The following is a 23647-nucleotide window of genomic DNA, read 5'->3' as shown; positions in this document are numbered from 1 at the left end:
ACCAGCATTTTCTTACCATAGTTTTACAGTCATTTTAAGAAAACCATTTGCACTGCACCAGTGGCAGTTTGGTAGGAGTTGTTTGTGCTCTGCTCTGACTTGCTGCCCTTCGTCAAGAGGGTACAGCTTGACGCTTCTGAGCCTGTTTCTGCTCTGCTAAAAGGGGGTAGCGTTGCTGCCCTGCTTTGGTAGGGCGCCCTTCTGATCGAGAGGTGAAAGAGCAGATAGAGCCTTCTTTTTAATGGTCCCAAGAGAACTTGAATACAGACTGCACAAAGGCCCGCAATCTCTGAAGGAAATCTAAGCCAATCCTGTTGGGATTTGATACTGAGTCATTTCAGCCTGTTTTTTGACCCATTAATAAACCCTTGTCCCACTACTGCTGTTGCCTTTTGTTATAGTCATTACATTCCTCTGGAGTCTCTATAGCTGTCGTCTGGTTCGTTTCTTTATTTTTGTTTTTCCTCAGTAGGGATAGATTTTTAAGTTGGCAGAAAGTATCAAAATTCAATTCCCACCACCAGACAACTCCGTACATTTGCATGGGACGTGTAACAGCTGTGCAGGCTCCGCTGCGTGCTCCCTTGGGGAAAGCGCAGCTTCCTGGAGGAGGCACCCCAGGAGCCTTGCTACAGTAGGTGTGCAGCTTAAGGGGATCTTGGGCCTTCCTCCTCCTTGCCTTTCTACAGCCTCTGCTGGCAAAGAGCACGTGCATGTTACTTCGACGTTGTGAGTAAATTTTTGAGACCCTTTTTTAGATGTGGACGTGGATGGAAGCAGTGCCGCAGAGCAAGGCATAGGGAAAGGGCTCTAAGGACCAGACGCCTGCTGTGGGGTATCAAAGACTGTGGAAAGCTATTTTCACCCTTCCGCGTGTACATAGAGGCACACACGGTCTCAACTCATGGGACAGATACTTTATGTATTTGAAAGGGTTTCTAGGAGCTCTGGCTTTCTGCTGAGTGTGCGTGGGTCGTTTGGAACAGACTGATTGCTTGCCTGGAGGGGACAAAGGTCAGTTTAAAATTCTTAGGTGTACTATGTAATACAAGCTGTTGGCAGATTTGGAGGATATCCTTGAAGTCTTCCTCAGGGAAGAAGGCCTTTTTTCCAAGAGAAGGTTTTGGATGCAGAGGAGAGGAATATTTGCTAAATATGCCTGAAATGTGTTTGTTTTGAAAGCCATCATTAGATTACGTATAAACTGCGAGCCTGGTGTATGCTCCTCAGGGCAGGAGGGGATGGAATCTGTTGTTTATCAGAGTGCAGGTTTTCCCCAGGGTGCTCATAGACACTTTAGAATATGCATTAAGCTGTTGGCATCGTATCTCTAAATCTTTTCTGTAGTTTCAGAAGGTCTTAAATTAAAAAAGAACAAACCAGACACCCCCACTCCTCCCAAAATAAACCAAAGTTGTGAAACTGTCCTTAACACTTTTGCTGAATGAAGCACAAACAGATCATTCTTACCAACCTACCATTTTCTAGCAAACCCTGTTTATCTACGCAGGGACTCTCCTGAGAGATTTGTCACCATTGCCCACATAATCTTTAGCTGAACTTCAAAAACACTGGTAAGAAATGGAATAGTTGTAAGGCAAATTACTTCCTATTTCATATTTGGACTTACTAGTGCTCTCTGCATATGACATTGAACAACTATCAGGGACAAAACAGTCCCTGATATTTTGCTTCTGTCAAGTCAATGTTGGTTTCAAGCAAGAAGCCAGGAAAGGACGTGCCCATTTACAAAAGTTGAGAAAACCTTCAAAACATCTTGATTTAAATTTTAATGAGAGATGTAGGCTTACTGTCATGGCACAACAGAGGAGCTTTCCAAATCGATGTCAGAAGTTAAATGTTGTATTTTCTTTGGGTTTTTGTGTTCCGCTAATATTTCCATGTCTTAACATTTTAGCTATAAAATTGGTAATATTTCGTATGTTGCTTTTAATATTGAGAAAGGGATGCCATGAATAATGAGCAAGAACAAAATGATTAGCTGTTTTTAACTGAGGTGACACATTTAGGTATCAGTAGCTCATGTGCAGCCATTGTAGTGGGTCAAAGACAAAGGAGAAAAGGAGGAGATAAAATAGGGGGTTTTTTTCTGACGTTGCTTTTCAATTTCTAGAGCATTGTTTTATGATGGAAAGTAGACCTGCAACCCTGTGGTTTAAAGTCATACAGCTAAGAAGTCAATTTGTCAGTTCAGAGGATTGATGCTAAGATAAAATGAGAGGAAAGTGAGGGAAAAGGGAGTGTTCTATGGGAAGGAAACATTAAGAAAATAGGCAGCCTACTTAGGAAGACTTAGAAGGAGATGAAGTCATGAGAACCTGAACAAAACCCCATAAGCAGTGGAGTTTCCATATGCTTAGAGAGACTTCAGCACATGTTTGCTATGGACACTCTTCTGAGAATTGCTACTGTGAAATGGCTTTTGTGGACTTTTTTTTAAACGCAGCTGCTGCTCCTGCCTGCACCCATTGTATGTTTTAGGTGATAATTTTCTTTGCTTCAAGAAACTTAAGGATAATTTCATTCTGCTTTTAAAGTAAACTACAAGGGGTTTTATTTGCTTGAGTGAATGGAAGTGATCTGCCCTCCCTTTGAATGGCTATTACTTTTTTTGAGATATTTAAGGTGGAATAGCCATATACAATATTTTAAACGATAGCCACATTTATTAAAGTGACTGCTATCAATCCAGAGTGAGTAATAATTTTAAAACAAAATTCTGAAATTTTAAATTTTTTTCTTGCCCCAGTATTTCCCCTTCTCCTTCTTAATTTAGCGGAGCAACCAAGATACCTGGCTGGGACATGAATCTTTCCTAACAGTACACTTTGTACTCACTGTACAGTTGATTCACAACTATATGCTAGAAAAGATGTTTAAAAACATCTAGACTAATGTGGAAATTACGTAACTGTGATGAAAACTTCAAAAGAAAGCTTGGGTGTTTTTTTTCTCCTCTTTGCTTTGTTTAGGTACCTGTTTGGACTGGTTCTTAATCCGTGTGCTCTTGCATATACTTCGTATTTGTACTCCCAGTAACTGGTTCATCAGGAGCTTTTAACGAAGTACGCAATCTCACAGTGGGAAGATATCTTTTTTTGGTTTTGGTTTTTCTTTTCCTAGTTTTCTTGTTCTTGTAGGGTGTGGTTCGAACTAAAATGAAATTTAGATTGGTCTTTCCTTTTTTGACCTGCCAAAGTGTTTGTTCTGTTAGCATTGCTCTGCTCCCTGTAAATCAGACATTCTTCTCGGGCTGCGTCAGGTTACTAATGACATGATTAATGCAGGAAGGGTAGAGAAGGATGACGTAGTGGCTCATGCAAAGTTTACCTGAGAATTATCTGTAGCTCTCTACTGTTTAGTGTCTGTGTGAGTCATGGCCTGAAGCCCTGCCATTCCCTGTTCTTCAGCAGGGCAAGATCACACTTACCTCATTCTATGTATGCATTTCTCCCTTTCCTGTCAGATCTGATTAGAAGCGCTTTTGTTTTAAACTCTATGTTTATGTAACATTACATACACTTTTTACAGATAGCTGACCATAATGCTAAATGAAAAGCACCATTGGATATCTGAGGTTCAGGCAGCTTTAGAAACTTTGTCCTTAGGTGAATTCTGATTTTAATCAGCTGAAGTCTTTTTCACATTCATGGGTTTAGCAATGATAATGTTATGACATTAGTAAGCTTTGCAACAGGATAGTGAGTCAGTTGCTGTCTGTCAATAAAGCCTCCTGTTTCGTCTTGTGTATTTGCGCAGACACAAGCTTACAAAATGCAAATGGCAAGTTTGCGATGCTGTCTTCAGCTTTTGAAACTTCCTTGGGCTGCAGGTACAACTGTTCCTGTCAAATTTGGTCCACCTATTGATTCCTTAACGGAATAGCCCGGAAATTGGTCTTACTCATCAAGAAAACATGTGAGCGTGTTCTCTGACGCTCTTTGAAGTCTTGGTCATTCCCTTATTGTGGCTTGGCTGACTTGGACCTCTCTTCTACCTGAAGATCAGTATTTGTTCTGCTACGTGGGTATGTGTGTCCTTTAACTACAGGCTCCTTGTAGGTTGTCTGTATTGATGTTCCAGTAAACTTGCTAGAAAGTGTGCTGTCAAATGCTCTCAAGTCTCTCTTAGGAGACCAGAATGAAGGCAACGTAGAATTTGCAGGAAACACTGATTATTTTTTCAAGATTCCTTTTTCTCTGTGAAACTGTCACGAAGTTTGTGACATTCTTCAGGACTTCAGCTTTCCTCAACTAAAACTGTCATCTTTTCTCTGTGTGTGCTGCTTGGTCTGAATTATCTTGTGCAAAAAGTGCTTAATATTTAACAGTAGAAGGCTATGCTGAAAACAAGCTATCATTTTCCAGCCAGCTTATATCTTGCAACCTGCCAAAGCCTATATCAGGAACACGATGTGTGGGAAAAAGTTCTAAAATGATAGACTGAAAAATGTCTTGTGGGAAACCTAAAATGCCATGAGACTCATTCTGTTAATAAAGAATGTTTTTACAAGCACAGCATCATCCCCCTTATTTTTTTGACATTTTCAAAAATGAAAGCTTGAAAGCGTAAAGTTTGTGTAGAATGTAAACAACCTTGATACTTATCTAAGTTACATTTCTTGGAAATAACATTCCCTTAAGAGAAAAGAATGGTCAAAGTGAATAATTCGCCAGAAAAAAACCCAACCAACTTCTTTCTATAAGGCATACCTCCCAACTACTACTAATAAAGGCCATACTGATGTCTCAGATAAAATTTTATATGAGCTTTCTGATTACATTTTGCAAACTTGTCTTAAAGGTAAACAAACTCATTCTATGATGTGCTAGTCTCAGAAGGTGCACCAGATGAGTAAATTGTTAATGTAAACACATCATAAAAAAAAAATCTTAAAGAAAAAAGTTCTCTAATGCAACATGCAGCACATTTTGTGTACCTTGCTGTATATGCTAATGGCGGTAATGATTAAATTACACATATGCCTGAATGGGGATGGCAAAAGTTCATGTTCAGCTAAACGTCGTCTGTATTTCATTTTGCTGCTTTTAAAGGAACTGTTTACATAAAAGAGTAACATCGATTTTATTCAGTGAGTCAGTGTTTAAGCAAAAATAAAGCATATTGTTTGACACGTGCCTTTATGTAAGCTGTATATCTAGAATCTGTCTTTCAGCTTGAGCAGTGAAATGGTATTTCTGGCTTTTGTTTTCTTCTGGCTAAGTAGCCAGTGCCTTGGCTGTAGAAGTGATTTTTTTTTTTTGCTTTTCGTCTTAAACTCCTCTTCTTTTGTGCTTTCAACTAGAAAATGAGTCAAACAAACCTTGAAAGTCTCTTTTCTCAAAATTGAAAGGCACTGAATGAAGTAGAAGTGAAAAAAGAAACTGTCTTTAAACAACTTCTGTAAAACCCGTACCTTCACTTCTCCTGCAGGTTTATGTGGCAGGACATGGCCCGCCCTCCGGTTCATGTCAAGTTGTGGCTGCCTCTTGCTGCTAAACAGCCTGTGGAGAGTGAGCGAGCCGCTGTCTGGCTCCTTGGCTCGGTCAAACTCCCGAGTCCAGAGGAAGCTCTGATTGAGGAAGGGCCCAAGAGGCAGGAAACAGATGTTAGCAGCAGTGTCCTGGCTCAGGTGGCCTGATAACAAGTGTACCAAGCCAAAATAAAAAAGTTGGTTAAATGGCCAGAACTGTAGTTGATAGTCTTATTTATTGGGCTACTTAAATCTAGATTTACCTAAGGATTAATGTGACTTTAGCACATGCTTTTCTTCGGTTGGTGTTTGCGGTGTGTTGTCAAGCTTCAGGCTGTTTGACAGCACTGCAGGTCACTGTTTGTTATTGTGTGCAGCCAGGAAGCTTTCTTCAAATGCTTTGCGTGGTCTTTTTGGTACGCCAGTAGTTTTATCTTGTGTTTGGCCAGAGATCAGCATGCACAGGGGGATGCAAAAGCCAACATCAGTGTCCTATGTATTTGTAAAAAGCCCTGTGAAGTCTCTAAAAAAGAGAAGATTTAGTATTTGATTTTTCTATTTATGACTTTCTTCCTGTGACCTTTCCTGATGTAAAAGATATCTGGGTACATTAGTCATACCAGGACCATGGCAAGCCTACAGCTTTAAATTGGATGTTGGCACCTTATCTTCCAGGAAGAGTGCACAGAAGTGATTCTTCAAATCTGCTTTCAGATTTTGCATGTTCTTGATATCCGTTCATCAGTTGAGCAATCTCTCTTTACAAGATACCAGAAGGATACGGGGAATCTCAGGGTTAAAAAAAAAATAAAATTAATAGAAGAAGTGGAATTGAAGAAAATTATGATCTCAGGGGTAGGCACGATGCTTAAAGGTTGTGCCGTGAAGGCATCATGTGTCAAAGAGAGATGGTTCATGCGGGTGATGCAGTGGAACAGCAGTGCAGAGGTCTGTGCCTGGAGCCTTTCTTTGGGCTCCATCTGGCTTTTGAGAAGGGCCCAGACACAGTCTCTGCCTTGGGATTTCTTGCAATTCTTTTGAGACTCCACCTCAGTCAGGTCTTTCACAGAATCAAAGCCTTCGTTCCTGGTTCATTGGTGGTCTGCCTGTATCTTAAAACACCCTCTGGCAGGGCTGTCAGTGACCATTTGAGCATTCTGGCTTGCTGCTTGGCTACCCAGGAGTGCGTGACGAGCTCAAGTAGGTAGATAGCTACAGGGTAATGCAGGGGGTTTCTGAATGCACTGTTGCTCTTTGGTTTAACAGCATGAGAAAAGTGCATAATTTAACCATCAGCAATCTTCCTTCATTCTTGCTCTAAGTTTCCTCCTGGGAATTGGGGGGTTTGTCTTGTTTTTAGACTGGCCTGTCTTTTCCTCATCTCCCATGATTGCTGCTGCCACCATTTTTCCATTTGAGAAGGTGTTTCCAGAGATAATCTCTTAAGCTTCCTGAGTGCAGCTCTGACATTCTTAATTTGTACATGTTATTTTCTGCCATTTGTCTAGCTTTGGAAATTTCCATTTCCCAAATCCCTTTAGGAGAGAGAGGAGAAAACTCACTTTGTAAGGGTGATGAGGCACAGGTGGTATATTTGTGTTTCAGATATCCGTAACAAGTATTTTCCATTTCTGACTTTACTAAAAAAAAAAAAAAAAAAAAAAATCATCTCCTTGTAGGTAACTATTGGAATGTGCTGACCGTGGATCTGTATAAAGGTTTTTCTCTTGTAGGGATCCTCCTAAATGCGTGTCAAAGATAACAAGAAGTCGCAAAACTTGACACTGCCATAATGTTAAGAAGTTGGTTCAGAGAACAGGGGAGTTCTTTTTCTTAGTTAAATGCCACTTTGTAAAAATTGAATTAATCTATGTGAAAGTACTGGACCTGGTACTTCTCTTGTTGGCTTGTTCTTCTAGGGAAGAAGTATCTGACAGTCATTCCCAGTGATGGAGATGGACCAGTGGAAAAACAGAGATTTTGATGATAATAAGTTTCAATAAATTTAATAAGAATGGCTTCCCAGATAGAAGAGAGAGATCTTAGTATGAGCTTGTGGACCTGCTGAAGGTTTTTTGAATTCCCATAGGAAGCCAAACCATGTTGGTTCCACTGCTCTGTTCTGTGTTGTTTTATTAAATCAAATTATGGTTGCCTTTGCTAAAGTTTTGTTGTGTTGCTAGCTTTACTGTGTATGTTCCAGTTGCCAAAATACTAGAAACCACAAAGGGCACCAGTGTAATAAACAAGAACAAACATGGACAGTCTGAAATGCTGTTACTTGCATGTAGTTGACTTAACATCTGAAATAAAAATTGTTTCTTTTTTTAGTATTTATTTTAGTTACAGCTTTCTTACACTCGTATGAACTTCTTTTCTCCCACTGGAATATGAGTAAATACAAGACGACTACTGCTCACTTGCAACTATTTAAGAATTGCAAGCAGTAAAAGGAAGCAAAAATTAATAATTGAGAGTTGAGAATGAATTTTTATATAAAAAGTAATGATTCTAAAGTCTAAAAAATTAGACCCGTTTTCAATTTTGTATGCTTGTTTCTCATGAAATAAACCTTGAAATGGTCATCTTCTGACGAAAAAAGTTCAAGTTTCTGATTTTTCATCTTTTCCCATTTCTGATTCCTATTTAAGATAAAAAAATAATCACCGAGATCCTTACTATAACTGTAGTTGTTTATAAATGGCAAGGATTGGGCATCAAAAACTATGACTGTAAAACAATTTAGCCTGCTCGATATCCTTCAAACTCCCCCTGATTACGTGTAAGTGCCAGTAGTATGAAATTACATTCGGTTTACATTCACATCCTCTATTTAAAAGTTACTGAATTTCTGGTGGTCCAATGTCCTCCTTAAAACCTTGAAGATGACCTGTTTGAAGTCTGCCTGTGCATGAACTTTACTACAGAATTGCTTTCATTTTCTTTAGACACCCATCACTTTTGGGAAACTCTTTCTGTATTCCCTTGTTCCGCTGCTTTAAGACAGGTTTCCCTGTGGTAAAACGGTTTCCTTTATTACTTGTTTGTTTATATTAGTAATGGTTTCCTTCTGAAGGTTAATTATTGTTTCAAAGAAATTGCAATTTCCTGTTCTGGTGTAGTTTGTTTTCTTTAGATTTGTTCCACGCTGTCATGATGTCTCTAAAATATTGTTCAGGAATTCTTTGTGTTTTGAAGGTGCAATGCTCCAAGGGATGATTCTTACTCTTATTTAATTTCCCCTCTCTCTTTTCTTTCAATTTTAGGTAAGAACAACTTTGCAGTGATTTTTTTGCTTTTGAAGAATTTCTCCTTTGGTAAAGTATTCATCTCTTTCTATCTTCCTTAAAAAATTGTGTTCTTTTTCTTTCTGTTTAAGGGGGGTAAGGGGGAATCCTTGGCCAAGGCTAGTGCTGTGCCCTTTTAAATACTCTGAGATGGTTGCTGGAAGAGAACTTGAAAATTTCAAGTAGATGTTTGTGGTTTTTCTTAATAATTTTCTATATACAGGGCACAAGCAAGTTATTTGTTGCCTGCAGTAGTCTGAAGAAGTTTGAAATAGATTTTCCTTTAATGAAGCTGAGTGTGCTGCTTCAGATTTCCTGTGGGATATCTGCATGCTCAAAGGCCCTGCCTAAGTATATACTGAAGCTCACATAATAGTAATTTCTTTATCTATCTATACCTTGATAGCAAAAAATAGATAAGTTACATACTGTAACTTAAACGATGATTCACCAGAGTAATTAACACAAGTTGCAATACCAGGATTCCAGAATTGTTTGGGGTTTTTATTGTCCAATAATGACGTGGGGGCTGTACTGTCCTGTGTTTTCCCGTCCACAGCCATTACTAACTGTAGATTTGGAAACTTCCTGTTAAAAGGCTTGCAATCCCAAGGAAAAAGATGTAATTTAGCAGGCCTAGAGACAACTTCTGATTACAAAAGAATTGGTATATTGTGGAGAGTAATGCAACTATAAATATGACTTCCTGTGCATTAGACATGTTTGCCAGTTGCTGGAAGCTTGAAAAAGGAGATCTTGTCTGGTTACAATTCACAATCAACCTATGGAAAGGAATTGAGAACAGCAGTCCGTTTCTTTTATCAGGGACATTCTTGGTTCATAGTTTTGCAGTTCTGCTTTTTTGTTCTTTTTTTCCTCTACGTATACAGTTTTAATTAGTGAGAGGCCCGGGCATGAGGTAATGCTGGAAATCAACAGTTTGAATCCTGTGATTCTTAATAGAGAATTAATGGAAACAGAGGTATTGCCATCTCCTTGGTCAAAGTAGTATGTCATTTGGACAGTATTTAAAGGCAGGTTCTGGGCTGCTGTGTGCATAATATTCCTTTGGGGTTTGTCTGGGTTTGGAAGACCAAAACTAAAACAAGAAATAGTGTAATTCACACTGGGAAATAATCCTGATCTTTAAAATTCTCTGGTATCTGTATTGTCACAATTTAGTCAGAAGGACCCTCTGTAGCCATCTAGTCTGATCTTTTGTGTAATGCAATGCAAAAATTCCTCGCTTATTATTCAAACACATTTTACTTGGGTTTCAGCCTCTAATAAAGTCAATGCAAGTTGTGTGAATTTTAATTTGCTCAAGTCTTAAATATGCTTTTTCCTTGCAATTCCACCTGAAAGGCAATTAGTGATGTTCTCAAATGAACTCTGAAGTTCAAGATACTTAATTTCAAGAGACAAAGCTCGTAGTTGCCCAGAAGTGGGTGCATGGTGTTCGTCCTCATCTTGACTGATTTCCACACACCTGGTTCCCAGGTGGTAATGAGGAAGAGGTGGGAGGCAGTGTGACAAGGAGAGGAGGGTGTGACACTGGTGGCATGAGGTGTAAGGAAAAGGTACGAAAAAGCCGGCATCAGTGAGTCCCTGCTTCAGAGCGGCAAGAAAACGTTGACCTAGGATTTAAATGGTAGGATTCCTCCAGTTGTTCTCTACATATTGGCCTTGACCACGTTCTTAATTTTAGGGTAACCACACTTTTAAGAGATTCAAGCCCTTAGGTAGGGGTTCTCAGTTGATGGGAGAAACTTGAGAGGAGGAAAGGGGGAAGCACACGTGTTCATCATCTGCGCACACTCTTGATCGTGCGCTCTTTCTCTCACTATTGTCCTTCCTTGGCAATCTCTTTTGTTGATTAAAGACTTGTCACATTTGAGAGTTAATTACAAGTCAAGAGCATTGCATTAGTTTTTTTCTGTCAGCTACCCTCCTCCATAGGCTCTTCCTGCTTCTGTCCAAACTGCCATGCAGTGTTAGGTACTCCACAAATGACCAGAAACCTGATCATTGTAGCACCTGCTTTGGGCCACAACAGAAGTAGAGAGGGAGTGTTGCATCAACATGCAGTGCATCTACATGTACTGCACACACAGCGCAAGCCTGGGCTATATGGATGGCCTTGCTACAGTGCAAATTTTTTCTTTTTTATTTTTTTTTCTTTCTCTGGATAGACAGCAGCTTGGGGGCAGGGAGGAAAGAATAATCCACTGTGGAAAAAAAAAAAAGTAGATTTCACTTCCTTGAGATCGGTTTTTGCCCTGGTTTTATAGAGTCGCTTTATGTCATTCAGTTAAGAAAGTACTTTATAGTCCTGCAACTTGAGTACAGGTAGAAACACTACTTTCTTTCATCTGTTCTGTGACTTAAAAGAGCCGTGTTCCTACAAACAATCAGTCAATCTCTTTTGATGGTTTTCCTTATCACAAGGCTCATAATCTCAGGAAAAAAAATTGAAGTATTGAGTCCAGATTATTTATTTTGTAATATAAATTTAACTACAAATATTCTGTGTTGGGTGTTTTTTTGTTTCCCCTGTTTGATTTTCATATTCTTTCCTGAGTTTTCCTCTTTAAAAAAAAAAAAAAAGTAAAAATGAGTTAAATATAGATGTAGATTACATCACTTGGTCTGTAGTACTTATATTTTCTACAAGGATACCAGTTTACTGCCAAAATATGACTCAAAAGATCAATAGCAAACAATCTGCACAAGTTTACACAAGAGAACTGAAGTATTTCATTCCGTAAGCATTGTGCTTTAAAAGTGCACATTGCAAAAATAGATACTTCTTTGAGAAAGCTGCTTTCTTAATTTTTACTGTTGCTTTCAGAAGTATGTCCAAATAGTTACAGGTTTTTTTTTTTCCCTGAGCAATCTGTTGCTGCACACTGAGAATGTAGGGGAACTGGAGTGACTATGGCTCCAAATGCTTGCACTTAACAGAGGTCAGGCATAATATTTCTGTCCAGAAAGTCTTAAAAAATAAATAAATACTTAATTTAAAAGTTTGATGCATTTTTATTGTAACAAAGAATTCAAATGGAGGTCTGAAAGGTGCATTCCTTTTTAAGGGTATGCTGATCATGGTGGCTGTGGTTGAGGGAGGTGCATTTTCCATGTCTTTATAAACATTGTTATGCAGTGCATATAATATTTAATGTGCTTTGATTCCTTTAAAACCCTCTGGATTATTTTACCTAAAATCTGTGTGTTAAGAAGTGAATGATAGTTTCTCCATGTCTGTGCTTGGTTAATGGTCTATAGAAGAAAATTATTTGGGCAACATAATACTGTGCTAATAGACATATATCTCATTTTTGTGTAGTCCTTTTTTGTTGACAGTGTCAAACATTTTGCTCCTCAGTCATTGCCTTTACAGTTCTTCTAATCTTCTATTTAGTAAGTCAAATGTCAGAAGGGAAAAGGAAGGAGAGCTGCCCACTGTCTCTCCTCTTTTTTTAATCTGAGATTAAAAAATTACATGCTAATCTCTCAAGATGTAGTAGGAGAAAAGTACAGTTTGGGAATGAATTCTGTCCCTTTTATTCAGCTCATGCTTTTTATTAAACTGTTTGGCTCTTGATTTAACATTATCTGCACAGTACCTGATAGTTAAAGTCTCCACAGCATTTGCAACAATTCCAGAGGTGTCCTGACCATCTACAGATAGTAATGTTTGATAGCGCTGGGTTTTTTAGGCTTTAAATGTTTGAGCATGTCATAGCTTTTAGACTTGAGTAAAAGCACACATTTTAGAAAAAACGCTGAGAAGAGAAAAGTAGAAATTGGAAAATTAAAAATGGGGTAGGTAGGAAAGAAGGGCAATTCAGGTAGTCAGGGCTTTCAGCTCTGGGTTTGTTGTTCAGTGTTCCTTAAATTTGGCACTCGTCTGCTGAGATTGTGAGAACAACCTTCATTATTCTTAGCAGTTTACCCACCACAAAGTTTTGTTCTCCTTTTACAGAGGACTTGTCAAAATGCTATGACAACTGGGCTGGTTTTTAGACAAACAGACCCTGGCTCTAAAAAGACGGTAAGTCTGCAAGTCAAACGTGGAGGGCAGCCATTGGCACTGGAAGAAGTAAGAAACCACAGATTGTTTTCTCGTTGGATGAAGAGCTTAAAGCAACGTAAAGTTAATTGAAGAATTCCTTGAAAGTGAAGTCAGCCTAAAATAAAAGCTTAGGGGTCTATAATTTACTAAATGTGAAAGCTTTGTAAGCAGTAGTGAACCTAAAAGTTTGAAAAGAACATATTTTAGTAAACATATCTGGCTTGTGTTATGAACTGTCCTGTTTTAATTATTTGCCCAAATAACGTAGATTTGCAGTAGGATCTCTAATTAGGCACGGTTTGATTTATTGAGCTGGCCCCATATAAACCATGATGTCATGCTGTACTGCTCAAAATTACAGCTCTGCTCTTGCAGTTTAAAGGCGATTATTTTTAACTTTGGAATGTTTCAGTTTTGTGCATCTTGGCTTTTGGCTTTGTGAACTTAAGATGTTCTGTGCTCCCCTCCTCCTGCCTCCCCCAGATCAAAGCAATTTGCTGTAATGTAACCAGAACAAAACCCATTGAAATGGATTTCTGAACACTCTTGGCTTTAAATGTTGTTGGTAAATAAGAAGAAAGGCAAGAATACTCATGCTTGCTGTCAGAGGGGGTTGAGAAATAGGTACAGTTGGTATCGAACTATGTTTTGCCAGGTGTCCAGATGCTGGTGCCATTCAGAGCAGGAATGCTTCATTTATGTCTCTAAAAGGTCTTAGTTTTCTTTTGATGCTGTGATTGAAGAAAAAGAAAAAGGGGGAAAAGGAAAAGGGGGTGGGAGGGGGTGGGGAGGGAGGGAGAGAGGCAGAATCTGCACTGCCTGTTACTGCAGGTAATAATTATTTACTAGGAACAGGAACTCTCACGCACATGAGGGGTTTTTTTTGTCATATGTGTTGCATTTTCTGCTCATTTTCCATTTGAATAGGAAAATTTGCCTTCAGTTAAACCCATGTCTGTTCCAAATGCAAAGGGAAGGCTTTTCACAGGAGGGTTTCTGCATTTCCGTACAGAGGAGGTCTCACTTCTGCAGAAGTGAGCAGCATCCCTTCCTGCCATCATCCCTGATCTGGACTTGCGGGCAAAGGGACAATACACAGCAGGGTGTGGAGGAAGGGAGGACTGAAAGTTAAGTCAGAGTACAGTCTCTCCTACCAACCTCCTCTAGCATGTTAGAAAGAGACCAGGCATTTCAGGGCAGGGGGAGTCTTTCTGTGGAGGTGTCAAAACAACTTTAGAATAGGACGGAGCCTGACAGCAAACTAGGAGGGGAACAAGAATAAAGGCACGGAGGTGTCGCACTTGTACGGGAGGCACTTAATTACCTGTAGATGACAAAAGGTGGGAGTTGTGTTTGGGAGGCAGTAGCTGTGGCAGAGAAAGGCAGACTCCATTTTCTAACGGAGCAATAAGGAGAATTTCTGAGTGGGAGGGGAAGGTGAAAACGTCTTCCTGTGGATTTTAGAGGGAAGAGTGGGTGCGCTGCCCTTGGTAACGAGTGCACTGTTTCAGGCTCGTGTAGGTTGAGAACAATGCACGCCGAGTCATTGCAAAGCTATACTTCTTATGAGAAGCCTTGATTACATAGCAGCAGACTCGGTTTCTATGCTATAAATTGCGTGTATAAACTAGATTACAGCTTAATAAATAAATAAAAAGCCATGGGATTTATTAGGGGTTTTTATAGGGGTATTCTCTAATGGGTATCACATTTTAATATAATCAGTTGTTGACTAACATATTGGTTTTAGATATATGGTTGTAGTTTTCCTATAACTAGTTTCAGTTTAGCTGATGAAGGTTGGAGAGAATGCTGCTTGGGGGTGGAAAGGGGAAAGGAGTTCATGTTCTCTCTGCGCTTCAGTGCCAGTGAACGTAAATGGATGGAAAGTATGTGCGAGTTTGCTAATAAATGGGATGTATAGTGGAAAGATCTGATATCTGAGTTCAGTTTAAAAAAATACATATTAATTTGCTTGTTTTGACCTGGCAAAGTTGCCAACTGAAAACAAATTTAACCATTTAGAATAAGGTGAAAGCCTTAATCCTTTGAGTATCATGTCTCTGGTTTGCAGTCAGTGACAGGGGGCCTGTAATGTCTTGATTGTAACATAATACCAATAGAAATTTAATAAAGTTTAACATTCAGTGAGTTTCCATCTCTTGTTGATTGTAACACTCTGAGAAGCTTTTCACAGTGGCTGAAACCTCTGAGAACAGCCAGCTTTTGGTGGTGAGCAGACCACCTGTCTTGTTTTGATGAAATGAAAGTAAGTGGTAGATTTCAGATAATTCTGTGGTGAGATAGATGCTCATGTTTCGTCTTGCATTGACAACACATGTGCCTTTTTTTTTTATATCAGTCACAGAATCTGAATAGAATCTCTTTTCCAGGATGGTGATTAGCAGATAGTTGAAATGGATCTTGCAGTGAGATTTGAGTGGAGTGACTGACTATCATCCACTCGGTGTATGTGTGTGTCTGGGCACATGCATGCACATGCACTGGTTTTGTCCTTATTTTCTTTAATGAATCTGTCGATATACTTGGTATTGAAACAGAAACAGTCAGACCTTGAGGAACTTAAGACTGACAGCAGTTTAATTCTTTTCTGTTTAATAAATGACTGATGTAGGTTTAATTATTTTCTTTTTGACAGCTCTTTTCCTGACATTTACTTGCTGAAACTGGTCTTGGAACTTAGAGAAACAGCTTGCCTCTGAGAGGCATAACAGCTTCTCCACCACTTTGCGTCCTGTCGTTCAAATTGGACATTCACCCACAAGCTGTCTCACAGCTCTGAAGTTTATAGGTTTGAAATTGCTCAGTGAGCATCTTTAGCCCGCAGTGTATGATTAAAAGATCCTAATAGCCAGGCAAAAGATAAGAGGGTGATGATGACTGTCATGAGAAACTAAACAGCGAGGTGGGACAGGAACGTGCCTGCTGTGATATCTCTGGAATTACCAGGAGGTCACCAGGTGGAAAGTAATGGCACTTTCCAGTTCCAGTACTTCCAGTAGCTTCCTTTTGCTCTACAGTGTAAAGCTGTGTAGTGTCACATAATGAAACAATCTCTTCAATAACACGTGCCTGAAGTTATTTTCTTGATGCTGATGCCAAAAAACAAGTGGGATCACAGGGTACAAAAATACTTTTACAGAGAGATGGAGGTGATCAAATCTGGTGTACAGGGAGTCTCATGAATGTGAAGTCATGTGAATGACATGAAGGCACAGGGAGGAACACATCTGGCAGCCACGTAATTTGAACAAGTCCCTTGGCATTGATTAATGATGTGGTGGTCACATACAAGAACGTACCAAACATCTCTTGCAATATTCCTCTACCCCCTCATTCCCAGTTCCTCAGCTGCAATTGGTCTCTGGCCTGTTTTGGTCAGAATGAGCAGGCTCAACCTAAAATGCAGAAGGAGCTCATCTGTGCTAACCTGTCTTGGGTGGATATGATTACGGAGCGATCACGCAAGGAGCTCAGCTAGCTTGAGGAGTGTTGACCTGCCCTGTGGCAGTGGGTGGGAAAGGGGAGATGTATCCTCTGAGGAGAGGTGACTCCTGGCCGAGTAAGCATGCTTCACAACCAGTGATGGTGTCTGCTCTGCATGTGGGGGTTGAGAAGGCAGGTACACACAGATTATCATCTGACAGCCGTATCTTAGTTTGCTAACTTGAGCGTGGTTAGCGGAGAAGCCGTGATGCCACAGGTCAGAGTGCAGGCTCTGTGAAAGGTTGAACAGCATATGTGGCTGCACACTTAAAAGCAGACTACTGCACTTGTTGGCAGAGATTAAAAAGACCACAGCTTTGGTTTTAGCGCTTTACAGGACCGCTTCTGAGTGGCACAGCGGAAGGTGTGCTTTTCTTCAAATGCAGCTACAGTTTTGCCTGAGTAAAACTTTGGCTCTTTATTGGTTATATCTGGAGTTCAGGAAGCAATGCTAAGATGACTCACATTCATTAATTAAACCTCTAGCACCATCCTGGGAGGCAAGTTTAGAGGGGAAGAAATGGAGATGAGTAGTCTAAAGGTGCAGAGGGAATCTGCTTTAGAGCTGAAATTAAACTTTGGCTCCAGGCATTGTGCCTCTGGAAATTCCTTAACTACTCGCGTTTCATGTCAACACTGTCCAATTACAGCACTGTAATTTAGAGTAATTTATAAATCTGTATCTGTAGTGGATAAGATTTGCATAAACCACAGCCATTAACAATAAAAGAACTGCTATTAAATTATTAAGTAATAAAAAGATCACACCATCAGTAACATGATTAAACTGTTTAAGAAAGGCTATCATTTCTTTGTATCTGACTTCTCCTGAGCACTGAAAAGCAGATCTGTTGTCAGACCAATGTCCATCTAGCTCTGTATCTCATCTCCAGCCGTAGCCATTAGCCACAGAAAGATTAGAGAAATGAGGCAAGTGTACAGTCACACTTCTTCTTTTTGCCCTTTTTTTTTTTCCACATCTTGCTGTTTTCGGCAATTCTGCTCAAATTCTATTCTGAAATCTATTTTCAGCTTTGAATTTTGGAAATTATGCATCATTGTGGCAACATATCCACAGAAATCTGTCTTTTCTTGTGAACAGTATGACTAAGCACACCCAAGCCTCCCTCATACACATTTTATAATCACCATCTGCTAGTGGCATGTTGTGATGTATACTTGCATTTGAGAAGTTTCTTGTACAGCAGGCTTAGTTCATCTGTCCACCATAGCCTAGAAAACTCCAGAAATGCAGTGAGTCCAATTACAGTGTTTGTTCTTTTATCCGTTTTATAGAAGAATTAGTGGTTGTGGGAACTACCAAAAGACCCTTTCCTGCAGAGAAAGTTTACCGACGACACCAAGCTGTGTGGTGTGGTCGACACGCTGGAGGGAAGGGATGCCATCCAGAGGGACCTTGACAGGCTGGAGAGGTGGGCCCGTGCAAACCGCATGGAGTTCAACAAGGCCAAGTGCAAGGTCCTGCACAGGGGTCAGCGCAATCCCAAGCACAGCTACAGGCTGGGTGGAGAATGGATTGAGAGCAGCCCCGAGGAGAAGAAAGACTTGGGGATGTTGGTGGACGAGAAGCTCAACATGACCCGGCAGTGTGCGCTTGCAGCCCAGAAAGCCAACTGTGTCCTGGGCTGCATCAAAAGAGGCGTGTGACCAGCAGGTCGAGGGAGGTGATCCTGCCCCTCTACTCTGGTCTCATGAGACCCCACCTGGAGTACTGCACCCAGCTCTGGGGGCCCCAGTACAGGAGGGACATGGAGCTGTTGGAGCGAGTCCAGAGGAGGCCACGAAGCTGATCAGAGGGCTGGAGCACCTCTCCTGTGAGGACAGGCTGAGAGAGTTGGGGTTGTTCAGCCTGGAGAAAAGAAGGCTCCAGGGAGACCTAATTGCGGCTTCCCAGTACCTGAAGAGGCCTACAGGAAAGCTGGTGAGGGACTGTTTATGAGGGAGTGTAGTGACAGGACAAGGGGGAATGGGTTTAAGCTGAAGGAGGGTCCATTGAGATTAGATGTTAGAAAGAAATTCTTTACTGTGAGGGTGGTGAGGTACTGGAACAGGTTGCCCAGAGAGCTTGTGGATGTCCCATCCCTGGAAGTGTTCAAGGCCAGGTTGGATGGGGCTTTGGGCAACGTGGTCTAGTGGAGGGTGTCCCTGCCCATGACGGGGGGGTTGGAACTAGGTGATCTTTGAGGTCCCTTCCAACCCAAACCATTCTGTGATTCTACGAGATTTGAAGGGAGATAAGGAAGACCCTTATAAAATGTGGGAGAGGTTACTGTGCCTCGTGCATTCTTCCCAGAATTCTGTGGCCGCCACTTGCCATGGGTAGGCGTAGCATTTATGTTAGCATCATGACATGCTTGCAGTGAATGACTTTTGCATTGATTTTGTGATCTTTGAGAAAAGCCTTTTATAGCTTTGTAGTTCTTCTGTGAGCATTGTTCTTTAAGTAAAAGAACATCGTAAAATGGCTTTATTAAAAATGACAACAGTGGGCAAATAATTAAAAAAATTATTTTTGTAAGATTTTAGAAGAAAAGTTGGGATTTTTTTTAGTAGTTATACTTTATTATGTATGGCTGCTTTTACATGTTGATGGAACAAGGGGAATCAGAAAAAAAAAATTTCCCCTGCTTTTCATTGCGGGGCACATGGGTCAAACACCCAGCATGTTGTTCTTGGAAGAAATAGTTTCATTTTTCCTAATGTGGACATGCAGTACTAAAGCTTGCTGGTTTATGACTGAGCGGTACTAAAATGCTGTTTATTGTCAGTCTTTTCACATCTGAATCATGTTATTTAATCCAGATTTTCTTTGAAACCACTGCCAGACGTGCAGTATGGATGAATGCTTGGAGAAACCAATGGGTGTTAGGCACTCTGATGCTTTCAATTGTTTAGGCTAATCGTGAATTTGACATGTGGTGGGAAAATGCTTATTTCCGTTCTCTGTCTATTTAGATTTACACATTGAATGAAGCTTATAGATGATTTTTTTTTTTAAGAAAAAGATAATTATGGGAAATATAGTAGGCTTTTGCTTTGCTTATGCTACGCATTTGGAAACAATGCACGTTGAGTTGGTGTTATGCAGCTCCCTTGTAATCACTGAATGTATTTCTTCCTTTGTTTTGTGTGATTCTTTCATGCGGAGGCAGGTGAGAAGAAGAGCATAAACAAGGATAACGAAGTATCTATACCCTTCTTTTGCACTTCATAATCCCATTTTCTTAGTCTTTATTGGCTTATTTGCTTGGTTTAAAGCATACGAATCAAAAGGAAAAGTGAGTCTCTAAAAAATATAAATAATCTCAGGTGGTTCCTTTAGTAGAGTCTTGAAAACCTGAGTACCCCTACTTTATGTAGACATTAAAGACAAAATCGTGACTTGTATCTTTGCCTCTTACTTCCTGCACAGCGACTAATCATATTGTCATTTTTTTCCACCATATGCTTGTCCTAGCTAGCGTTGTTCATAGCCATAATTAATTGCTGGCAGTAACGCTGGCCAGTGTATACTATAAAACAGGATTTGCTTTTATCAATAAATTGTCATACGCCTACAGCTTGAGCCTCCATCTGCATTAAAATTTTTTTGTTCTTCCTGCTGAGTCTTTGCACTGGGAACCGATACACTGCAGAAGAAGCTAATGAAAACTCTGTCGCTGCCTTCTCCATGGGGAGCAGTCATTTGGATGGAACAAGCATTTTGCTGGGAAACAAAGCGGCATTTGGATTCTTTGCGCCTTCATCCAAATCTTACCAACCAGCCTGAGCAAGAAGAGAAAAAAAATATTTGCTGGGTTCCTTTCAGATGATGACACCCTCTCTTCCTGCAAACAAACGCCAACGTATCTTGATTTCTCGTGTGCAAATCAAAGGCAAGGGCTTCTCGTTCTGTCTGTCAAATCAAGGGTTTGTGGGTGCTTCGTGGCATCCTCACCTGACCCAGGTTGTTTTTTCCCTTCTACATCTTACCCTTTTATGAAAAGCGCTTCTTTTCCTTTTATCCCTTACTTTACATAGGTGACTGAAACCTGAAGAAGGGCTTTGGTACCTGGAAATTTGACTTTTAGCTACAGGAATTAAGTCAAGTAATAGATACCGCCTCTTTCCAAGAACCTTGTTGTACCTGCAGTTTGTGAAGTATTTCAACAGCTTTCATATGATCCTGTATGTATGAACCTCTGATTTATTTTTCTTGTTTCTAGACCTGGTCTTTATCAAGTATAAACAATGAAAAATCAAAGAGGTATGCCCAAGAAACAGGAGTTTCATTTCTGTTTGGAACATATGTGCCTAGTCATGACTGCAAAGGTTCTTTTTTTTCTGTTCTTTTTTTTTTTAAAAACTCATGGCTAGAACATAGCATATGCCGTAATACTTTCCATTTGCAGAGCCCTTTTTTGATGATTGCAAGCTGCTCTGTAAACATTTTTTTGGTCTGACAGTCATTTTTCAGAGTCTGGAGCCTTCTCCATTTTTGGTGGGAATGTGGCTAAGTGATTTGCTCAGGGTCACCCAGTGTATCAGCTGGAGCATAGTGGTAACATGGATCTGTATGTTACTTGCTTTTTTCATGTCTTGATTATATTTTTCTCCACATTACATAGAATAGTGTAGTGCATCATACCTAGAAAATAACTAGAAAAATTCTTTGGGCTGGAAGTAAAAAGTCTGCAGTATAACTTGAGAGAGTTTGGAATAATTAATTTTTACTTCCTTATACATTTTAAAAATAATGATCATTGAGAATAATATATGAACCAGACTGCACTAGCAATCTTTACAAAGATACTTCCTTTTGGACTTTTTTAGATCATACACAGATACTCTGTATTACTTATGCGTAAACTTAAGCTTAGGATAATTTTTAAAATTCCAGAAAAGAAAGCCTTAGGGTAAGAAGTTTTGATTTGTGTGGTCTTTTTTTGTTTGTTTGTTTTTCTGATGGGTACAAGTGCAGTGCTTTCACTGTTCCTCAGTGTAATCAAATTCTGCATACAACAGTGGTGATAGGCAGAGGAGATTTTCAGTAACTGAACAACGGAAGATCACTTCAGTACTAGATATATAAGGAAAGCCTCATGGAAAGTCTCCCTAATAAAAAGGTGCATTTAATAGTGATGTGTTTTCTTCCCTTTTCCCTCTTAAATTCTGGTAATTTATGTGGACCATTATTTCTGTTGCTATTTCCGTCCTTGTGTGTTTGAAAAATATCTTCACTTTCAATAATACTTTTGGACAGATGATTGTGTTCCCTAGATTAGATATTCAATAACTTGAGAATTTCAGGTTATTCAGTCATGTAATTACAGGGTTTTTTCACATAACTTTTTGTGGGTAGTGTATCTCCTTAAAAAGGAGTTCCTCCGGGGTGTTGAGAAAGTTTTACAAAGATGAGTCAAATGAAACGTTGGTTCAGAAGCAATTTCTAGCATGAGAGGAAAGAACAGTTTTCAGACAGCAATTGTTAAGAAATTTAGGGTTTGGGTTTTTTTTTTTTAAAAAACTGTAGACATTTGAAGCTGATTCCTCAAAACACTTAAAACTTGCATTTGGAATGGGCACGATGGGTGTGCTGCACCGAGCATAGACCATTGCCTCTTGTTAGCGCTCTGTGCAAGTTGAAAGCTGTTTACATTTGAAATTAAGATACAGTTTGACAGCTCGCCCCTTTCCTATTTTTCTTTTTTGATAATACCACTAGTATCTTAGTAGAAGTATGCTGCTCTTCCCTGTGTTGTCCAAACCCTTCTCCTTGTCAGTGTCAGGCCATCCTCTGGCGCAACTGCTCTTCTCTTGTTCTGACCGTGTCCCACTCAGGATCCCAGGCTGTGTGTTCCCCCTTTCCTCCCAGGAAGAGAAATATCCTTCCTCTCCTGCCAGTCCATGAACCTCTATTGCTAGTGGCTGTGATGCAGAGGGGGGTTGATGAGGATGCAAATGAAGAAAGCATGAATATATATTACAGAAATTAGAGTGCTTTCTGACGTGTTTCTGCTACCATGTTTCCGCTGTTGGTTTCTGGTAGTTTCAGCTGTCATGTTTTCCTGGATTGTTACCCAAGTTAAATCAGGTATACCTAACATAATGCTATCACTGGGAAGAGGAATGCGTTTCTATCTCTCCTCTGTGCCTAAACCCTTCTAATTTTCAGTGTCAGGACCCTCTGGCATAGCTACTTATCTCCTTTTCTGTGTAATTACACACCTCAGATATTTTAGTGATTGTCTTGATAGCAGAGTATTCCCCTAGACACGCATTATTTTTGAGGTGGATAGAGGTATTTAAAATGTTGCCTCACACAATCAATTGGAAAATACTACTAGTGTGTAAAAATGAAGCTGTACTGATATTTGCTGAATTTTCTCCTGACTGACAGAAGATTGAGGAAGAAATTTATTTCCTGTGCCATTTGCATAACCTGTTACTGGGTTTAGCATGTTACATTTACTGAGCTTTTCAGTTTCAAATAAGACATATGGCACTTGGCAGGCTTATAGATGATATATTAAGGTTTCTCCCAGGAGTAAACTATGTATGGTTCCAGTTAAACACTGGTATTCAGTAAGGAAGAGAGCAGACGTGATAGTGGTTTGGGAGGCAGCTGAGGTAACATCTAGGAACATCTGGTGGAAGTTTCCCTAGCAGCTCAAGTAACTACACAGATGCTAAATGTTTTTTCCTCATGTTCTGCCCAACTTTGCTTATGATGTTTGTATGTTCATCACTGGAATGGACAACCCCTCCCCCACTATATGGCATACATTTGAATCAGTGAAAGTTTGCCCGTGAAGCTGTGGACATGCTCTACTTAAAAATGCATCAATCAGTGTAGAATGAAAGCTTTTGGTCAGTTCTCTCACATGTCCACTAATGGCTGTATGCAAGGGAGTCTGTACTACCTTGTATTAAAATCCTCTGTATTTTACCCTAGGTCACTGACATTATTTTACTAATCTACACCCCTCTCTCAGCTATGAATATATATAGAAACAGATTCAGCTTGGCTATTATCTCTTCTCAGAGAGTTTGAGCTGGTTTTTTTTCGTAGATCTTCTCTACCTGAAACTTTGAAGATTTTTTTTTCACATGGGTTTTGCCAGCTGTTAGTTTGATTGCTGAGACTGGAAAGGTAAAAAACCAAATTAATTGAATTTTCTTCCTTCACCTTCCCCAAGCAAAATGCTGTCTCTTTTTTTCTGGGAACTCAACTTCATAAAGGTTATGAGAAGAGCTGGGAATGTGCTTACACATTGAAATCCT

At 39.9% G+C, this 23647-nt stretch overlaps 2 protein-coding genes across 4 annotated transcripts in view; one reads left to right on the top strand and one right to left on the bottom strand.

Annotated features, from left to right (window-relative positions):
- The window catches only part of CMSS1 (cms1 ribosomal small subunit homolog), a 245831-nt gene that overhangs the window by 116688 nt on the left and 105496 nt on the right, over positions 1-23647 (top strand). Inside the window, exons 1-2 of one of the 3 annotated variants that reach the window (XM_054828163.1) lie at positions 599-729; positions 8761-8811. The exons of the other annotated variants lie outside the window; for them this stretch is intronic. Coding sequence (XP_054684138.1) covers positions 714-729; positions 8761-8811 — 67 coding nt within the window. The 5' untranslated portion in view covers positions 599-713. Of the gene's footprint in view, positions 1-598; positions 730-8760; positions 8812-23647 lie in introns of those variants that run through there. 3 annotated transcript variants of the gene reach the window in all.
- The window catches only part of FILIP1L (filamin A interacting protein 1 like), a 159662-nt gene that overhangs the window by 113030 nt on the left and 22985 nt on the right, over positions 1-23647 (bottom strand). The gene's annotated exons all lie outside the window — the stretch shown is intronic.

This window comes from Grus americana, chromosome 1, assembly GCF_028858705.1.
Source record: "Grus americana isolate bGruAme1 chromosome 1, bGruAme1.mat, whole genome shotgun sequence".
Taxonomy (NCBI): Eukaryota; Metazoa; Chordata; class Aves; order Gruiformes; family Gruidae; genus Grus; species Grus americana.
Note: the sequence above shows the minus strand (reverse complement) of the source record. Positions and strands in the feature narration are given on the sequence as shown.